Below are 8,124 nucleotides of genomic sequence, written 5' to 3' on the forward strand. Positions count from 1 at the left end.
AATTTCCACAGCAAACTCATTGTACCTCCAAAAATTAAAGTCAGTAGAACTGGTGTTCCAATGCTCTTTCATTTAAAAACAGTATAAAATGCATAGAAATAATGACTCTTAACCATATATTGCTGAGCTAGCATATGATGGGACTTGTTTAAGGGGACACAGAAGATGAGGGATACAAATTCCTTTTGCTGGAGCACATTGGTGGAGATGAGTTCCTGGGAAATGAACATGCAGTTTTTTTCTCTAGGCTGCAAACTTAACGAGTGTATCAGGCTCGAGTCATTTACATAGAATTTGTACCCTCTAAACTAACCAGGCAATATGGGGTTCAGACATCATAGCTAACTATCAATTTTGATAAATCCTATTTATTTTGCTTGGTATCAGAAAGAAATAATTGTGTGGGTGTGGGTGCCTACACACACATCAATTACAGTGGCTTTGTTCTTTATACGGTCGCTCAGTGAAAAGTGTCCTGTGGCCTGTTGTCTTTCCCTTCAGGTATTTCAATTCGAGGATGAAGAGAGTATAAAACCAACAGTCCCGCTTAGACTTGAGCAACCTCTCTCGGAACCGGGAGGATGTGCAGACACGGTTGCCCCACCGGCTTCTTTATGCCGATACACACATCATGTTCCGTCGGCAGGACCACCTAGGTCCGGGGAAGGTATTTGACGACGTACCCGGAACTGTTTCCAAGGTGTTCTCAGGTTCGGGTTGTGGCGCGGTAGCGGGTTCTGGGAGTCAATGCAACCTGGGTCTTCCTAGGCTCGCGAGAGCTCTCCCTTTTCCTCCGGCTTTGGGGACCCAGCGGCACTGATGGCTCCGGTGTCTGGTTCGCGCAGCCCAGAGAGGGAGGCCCTGGGCTCCAGGGGGAAGCGTCGCAGTTCCTCGAAGAGCCCCAAGTCCAGCAAATCCGCCCGCTCCCCGCGGGGCCGCCGCTCTCGCTCGCACTCCTGCTCTCGGTCCGGGGATCGGAATGGCCTCAGCCATCAGCCGAGTGGCTTCAGCCAAAGCTCCCGAAACCAGCCCTACCGCTCCCGCTCACGGTCACGCTCTCGAGAGCGGCCCTCTGCGACGCGGAACACCCCCTTCGCTTCTGCCTCCTCGTCCGCCTATTATGGCGGCTACTCACGCCCCTACGGGAGCGACAAACCATGGCCTAGCCTCCTGGATAAGGAGAGAGAGGAGAGTCTGCGGCAGAAGTGAGTGAGACAGACGTACCTTCTCTTGCATGAGCCCACCTGCTTTCCGAGTTCGATTTATCATTCATCCCGCTACTGACTTTGCATTTCGCTCTTTGCCTGTCTTGCGCCCATTTTCATTCCTTCGATCCAAGACAATGCTTTGGATTCGCTCCTTTCTTCCCTTAGGTTTTCATTCATCCTCGGTCCCTTTAGTACAGTATCCTGGTCTCCCGCTACCCCCTTCTGCCTCCTGGCTTGTAGCGGACATGGCCTACCGGAATTACATAGCATTTACTTGGTTATCATTCGTGAGCATGTTTTTATTCCCCACTAGACTGATCTCATGGAGAGGAGGAGCTCTATTTTATCAATCACAAAATTCACAGCACTCAACCATTGCTTGTCGAATGATCAGACGGGTTTGAGCTGATAACAGGATATGTAAGAGAAATGTTTTTTAGAGTTGAGAAGGGTTGAGATGAAGGGTTTAAATTGGAGAGGAGAAAAACCTGAGACTAGACAATTGAATGACCGTAGAAAGTGATCTGCTAAACTGTAGGTTAGGCTACGTTGAGAAAGCTCTTGTTAAGTGGTTTCAATCTTGACCAAGAAAAGTAAGGTCCGGGTGAGATCAGGTTTCTTCTAATGAGAGTGAGTATTGGACTGGGAAAATGTATCGTTTAAGGAGAAGGAAAACGGGGTTTTAAGTCAATACCGAATGCTTATTGAATGTTAAATTATGTGTCAGGCACTGTAGCAAGTACACACACTGTGTTAAAAAAAATTTTCAAGTATTAAGTTATAAAGTATAAGATTAAGTTTCCAACAGCTGGGAGATGTCTCCATGAATTGTTCTGGGAATGGGCAGTCATAAAACACAGTGATGAAGAAGACAGGCTCCAGAATCAGACTGCCTGAGTTTGAAGCCCTGCTTTGCTAACTTAGTAGTTGTGTGACTTTGAGCAAATTACTTAACCTCTCTTGGAGCTTCATTTCTTCATTTAAATGGGGATAAAATTAGCATGACTGTTTTCAGAGTTGTAATGATTTCACAGTTATAATGATTTCAGATATAGTGTTCAGAGCATAATAGTCCTTAAGTGTTAGGTATTAGGTTTTCCTGCTAGGGAACAGAAACAGTAAAAATGGCCCTGAGTCAGGTTGAAGACCTACCACTCCAAATTAAAATTTTCAGAAAGCTACTACCCCCAAGTTATGTCAATCAAAAAGCAACCAGCTTCTTACTAGACAATTCTCACAAAAGATGTTGGAACTTCTTGGATGAAATTTGCATTTGTACATTTAGAAGATAAATAATTTATTTTAAGAGTACAAATGAGGCCAGGTGGCAGCAGGGATGAGAACTTGACTGCTTACTCTTTACAGCCTGTCAGGCATTCTTCTCTCTGTATGCATAATATTCCAAGTTTAGTTATAAATATGTCCCTTATTAGATGCTGTCTGTTTCTTCAAGTGGGAAACCTGAGTCTGACTGCATGATTATAATACTCCTCCTCCTGAAGAAAGCAGTAAAAAATCGTTTATTCAAACAATCAAACCAATTATATTTATTTCGTAAAGTTTTTTTTTAATGGAGTCACAAGCAGCTAAACTTAGGAATTGAGCCTTAGATTTTTTTGTTTTGTTCGTTTATGAGTAATAGCAAAAATTAAGAGAAGAAATCACAAACATAAATTTGAAGAGTTATCTTTCTGAATTCTCACAAAAACCATATTGCTTTGCTCATTTTACATTTGGGATAACTAAGATTAAGACATTTTAGTAATTTGTTTATAACAGCCAAAGAGTAGTTGGCAGAAGTTTTTGTGTGCTTATAATTACCATACAATTGAAGAGTGCCATGGAATACGATTATGGTAAATGTACCTTATCGCCATTGGAAGAAATAAATTATCAGGCAGTCATTTTTCAAAAAAAAAAATTTGTGATCTCCAAGAGTAGAGAATGTATTCCTTTTCTAAATAGGAACTAAAGGGAAAACAGAAAAAGAAAATCCTGTATCTCATCGAGTACAATTTTTATCAAAAATTCACTTTCATTTTCAGAGCTCCCTTTTTTCTCTACTTCTAATGCTTCATTTTTATTTTCTTCATTTATTCCTGAGTTTCTGCAAATGAAGTTTGGACCAAATCAAAAGTAAAGACTTCTCTTTACTTTCCTAAATGGATGTGAACAAATGAAGTAATTTCCAAATGTAAAACTGTGCCTGTCACATTTTGAAGAAGACAGTGAACAGTTAGGAGCTATGTCATGCCTGTGACAGAAAGGATACACTTGACAGTCTCCCAGGCTGCATTTCTGGCCCAGCCCTCTCAGTCTGTCTGTAGGCTGTACTATTTGATAGTGCTATCAAAACATCAGATCATAAGTTTACATTTGAGTTTACATTTAAGCCAAGTTTTTATTAAAGTTTTTTGTTTTTGTTTGTCTTTTTATTTTTTTGGTTGTTTTTTTTTTTTTAGATGAGGTAACCCTTGGTTGACCTCACAGATTGTAAGGACCTTGTCAGCTTACAATCCCTTATTTTTTTATTTTTTACGCCTATACCACCTGGTCTTCCTAGGTGGTCTCCCATCCAGGTACTAACCAGGCCCAACCCTCCTTAGCTTCTGAAATCAGATGGGATCAGGCTTGTTCAGAGTAGCATGGCCATAGACTGAAGTTTTTTAAATGTAAGAGAAAATAGGACTTAACTGGACTCTTTTGAATTTGATCATATATTTAGGAAACAGAATTAGACATGGAGTTATAATTTACATGCTTATATCTTCTAGGAGATTAAGTGAGAGAGAGAGGATTGGAGAATTGGGAGCTCCTGAAGTATGGGGACTTTCTCCAAAGAATCCAGAACCAGAGTAAGTGATTTAAAAATGCATTTTTTAAAAATAACGTTTGTTTAAATCCAGAGTCTATTGTCAAAATTTTTAAGTGAAAAACTTTAAGTACAGCTCACATTTTTCTTCTTTCTAGTGATTTATGCTATTCTACCCCTTAAGTTTTAAAAACATTGAACATACCTAAGGTTTAAAACATGTTTCTGGTAGATTTTAGCTTGCTAATTGTTCTCTTTAAATTGTAATTCATGGAGGTGCTAATTTCCTATTCATAGAGGGGTTCGGTGTTAAATACATTTACACTATTTCTAATTATGTTTTCTCAACCCAGTAGCAGATTGTATGTCAGATGTTAGCATTACAAAGGAATTTTTTGAGGTATAATTGACATTCAACATTATATTAGTTTCAGGCATACAACATAATGATTTGATATTTGTATATATTGCAAAATGATCACCACAATAAGTCTAGTTAATATTCGTCACCATACATACTTACAGAATTTTTTTCTTGTAATGAGAACTTTTAAAATGTACTCTCTTAGCAACTTTCAAATATGCGATACAATATTAACTATAGTTGCCATGCTGTACATTATATCCCTATAACTTATTTGTTTTATGACTGGAAATTTTGTATCTTTGACTCCCATCACCCATTTTGCCAACCTCTGCCTCTGGCAACCACCAGTCTATTCTTTGTGTCTGTGAGCTTTGTTTGTTTGTGGTTGTTTTAGATTCCATATGTAAGTGAGATCATATAGTATTTGTCTTTCTCTGTCTGACTTATTTCACTTAGCATAATGCCTTCAAGGGTCCATCCATGTTGTTGCAAATGGCAAGATTTCCTTTTTATAGCTGAATAATATTCCATTGTGTGTGTGAGTGTATACATATATACCACATTTTCTATATCCATTCATCTGTCAATGGATACTTAAGTTGTTTCCATATCTTGGCTGTTGTAAATAATGCTACAGTGAACATGGAGGTGCATATATCTTTTCAAATTAGTGTTTTTGGTTTTTTTTTGGATAAAAATTCAGAACAGGAATTGCTGGATCATATGGTAGTTCTATTTTTAATTTTTTAGGGTCAAAAGGAAAGTTTATTAAAGAGGAGGAAAGGTAAAGACTAGAGAAAGTAAAGACAAAATCCCAAGACAAGGGAAAAAGACCTATTTTTAATTTTTTGAGGAAATTCCATACTGTTTCTCATAACAGCTGTACCAATTTACAATCCTACCAAGAGTGCACAAGGGTTCCCTTCATATCCTTGTCAACACTTGTTATTTCTTGTCCTTTTGATAATAGCCATTCTAACAGGTGTGAGGTGATATCTCATGTGGTTTTGATTTGCATTTCTCTGATTTTTAATAATGTTAAACATTTTTTCATGTACCTGTTGGCCATCTGTATGTCTTCTTTGGAAAAATGTCTATTCGGGTCCTCTGCCCATTTTCTAATCAGATGATGATGATGATGATGATGATGATGATGATGATGATTTTGCTATTGAGTTATAGGCATTCTTTATATATTTTGGATATTAACTCCTTTTCAGATATATGATTTGCAAATATTTTCTCCCATTCAGTAGGTTACCTTTTCATTTTGTTGATGGTATCCTTTGCTGTGTAGGTTTTTAGTTTGGAGTAGTCTCACTTGTTTATTTTTACTTTTGTTGCTTTGCTTTTGGTGTCAAATCTGAAGTCATTGCCAAGACTGATGTTACGTAGCTTACCACCTATATTTTCTTCTAGTTTTGTGGTTTCAGGTTTTACATTCAATTCTTTAATCCATTTTGAGTTAATTTTTGTGTATGGTATAAGATAGTGATCCATTTTTACTCTTTTGCATGTGGCTGTCCAGTTTCTCCAGCACCATTTATTGAAAAGACTTGTCCTTTCCCCAGTGTGTATTCTTGGCTCCTTTGTTGTAAATTAATTGACCACATATGTCTAGGTTTATTTCTGGGCTCTTTATTCTGTTCTCAAAGGAATTTTTTATAATGAGTATACCGATATAGTTTTGTTTAGTTTTCCTGCATCAAATAGTATCTGAAGGCTTAATCCTCCTTCCTTTTTCTTATTTTTTTCTCTTTTGCTATTCATAAGCTGCTCCTTCTCTCTATTTCTGTGTCTACTTTAGGTTGAGTTGAGACAATATACTTTGTAATTTCACAGGTATACTTTGTAATTTTTGACAGGGTGGTAAAGCATTATTATCAGAAACTTGTACTTACAAATAATAACAACCCGAATAGAATTAGAGTTAGACAGAACCCTAAAATAATTTTCTGGGGTTATTCCAAATCTGATCTCCAGATGAAAAGATTATATGATATGGAAATCCTATTTTAAACTATTTTAAAATTTTAATAACTCATTTTCAAAATTCTCCACGACGAATTGAAATCTATTTATACTGTAGTGTGTGAGGTTCTTCTTGCTCTGGGGAGAAAGAACAGTTGCTGCTCTGCCATATGTCCTTTACACACATAGAATAAATTATGATGTCTTCCCTCAGTCTTCTTATCTCCACTTTCTTTCATCTTTTCCTGTGGAGCCTATTTCCTTACATTATCCTGTGGTTTCTTCCGAAAATGTAAATCTTACATGCTTATTTCAGTTTGAATACCACTTCGTATGGTCTAAAGCATTATGCAAGTGTAAATGATTATTATATTGTGATGGTTACATAATACATTATGATGATTATATTATTATCCTCGAACTGTACTCTTAGAAAATCAGTCCAGTGCTTGCTTTTAATGGTTCGTGGACAATCATTTGTCATTGAAAAATTTAAGTCTATATTTTTTACTCCATGGTCCATGTTTCATCCTTTTTCTGATTCTTACAACCATCTTCTTTAAATTCAGCTCTGATGAACATACACCAGTAGAGGATGAAGAGCCAAAGAAAAGCACCACTTCAGCTTCTACTTCAGAAGGTATCTTTTAAATACAGAGCTTTTTTATATTGGGAAGTTAAAAAATGAGTTTATGTTCAATCTTAAACTTTGTTTTTACTCAATTTACCCATCATCTTTTCCTCATTCATATTTCATATATAATAAAATTGATGCCCAGAAATGCTTCTTTAGAAGTTAGTTTCTTATTTGTATTTTATGTAGAAGAAAAGAAGAAGAAGAAGAAGTCTAGTCATTCAAAAGAAAGGTCCAAGAAAAGGAGAAAGAAAAAATCATCTAAAAGAAAACACAAGAAGTATTCTGACGATAGTGACAGTGACTCTGATTCCGAAACAGACTCCACTGGTAAGAAAGTCAACATAATTCTGTGAGCCTTGTTTCAAAACTGGTTTTACTTCTTAAAGCCTATTCAGAAGAAGGTTCTTAGAAACAATATTAGCTAAGAGTTTTTGAACACTTACTTTGTGCCGGACACCCTGCTAAGTGCTTGATAGTCATCATTGCTATTTTGTCCAAACAGTGACTGCAGGATACATCTTAGAGATGAGGAAAGAGAGGCACAGAGCAGATTGTAAGTACCACCCTCAAGGTCACACAGTTGGGATTCGAACTTAAAAAATGTGACTCCAGATTGGTTGTGTGTAGTTGCACAAGGCATGTGGCACTGAACCAAGTCAGGGCTGGACTGTGAGACTTGAGGTGCCAAACCAAGCCGTACAGGGCTGTATCGGCCCAGGGTAGCAGCTCTTTTGTGTAATTCTCACACTCAGTGGGCACCTTTGTGCACTTTTCAAAAAGACGCACCATAAAGGACTCCCTTCAGGCTGGCAGCTGATTTGAGGAAGACACCCCCTGTGAGTGGCACATCACAAAAAGCCACCTTGTTTGTGTCCTCTCCTGGCTGATTGACAGAGGGTGCCTCCTCTGGGGACACTATACCAGGCACCCCTTTCTCTGATGTCATCTGTGTTTCCTCACCCCCACTGTCACTTTTCTTCCTCACTGCTGGAAGACTGGACTTTCTTAAAGCACAAATCTGAGCATGTCAGTCCCCTACTTAAAATCCTTCAGTAGCTCTCCATAGCCTTCAAGGTAAAGTTCAAACCCTGGTTGAACCCTCTCTAATCGCATATACCCTGTCACTTTC

The 8,124-nt window shown here is 38.0% G+C and overlaps 1 protein-coding gene and 1 pseudogene across 2 annotated transcripts in view; one reads left to right on the plus strand and one right to left on the minus strand.

Annotated features, from left to right (window-relative positions):
* Positions 1-657: 657 nt before the first annotated feature.
* Positions 658-8,124, plus strand: part of NKAP (NFKB activating protein) — a 17,198-nt gene continuing 9,731 nt past the window's right edge. The window contains exons 1-4 of one of the 2 annotated variants that reach the window (XM_006904683.3): positions 658-1,205; positions 3,983-4,063; positions 6,928-6,998; positions 7,182-7,322. In XM_006904683.3, the coding sequence (XP_006904745.1) occupies positions 820-1,205; positions 3,983-4,063; positions 6,928-6,998; positions 7,182-7,322 (679 nt within the window). In that variant the 5' untranslated portion in view covers positions 658-819. The remainder of the gene's footprint in view (positions 1,206-3,982; positions 4,064-6,927; positions 6,999-7,181; positions 7,323-8,124) is intronic. The other variant, XM_015589432.2, reaches the window with a different exon arrangement.
* LOC112479193 lies at positions 3,747-3,865 on the minus strand (annotated as a pseudogene).

The sequence above is a fragment of the Pteropus alecto genome, unplaced genomic scaffold (genome assembly GCF_000325575.1).
Source record: "Pteropus alecto unplaced genomic scaffold, ASM32557v1 scaffold280, whole genome shotgun sequence".
NCBI classification, from domain to species: Eukaryota; Metazoa; Chordata; class Mammalia; order Chiroptera; family Pteropodidae; genus Pteropus; species Pteropus alecto.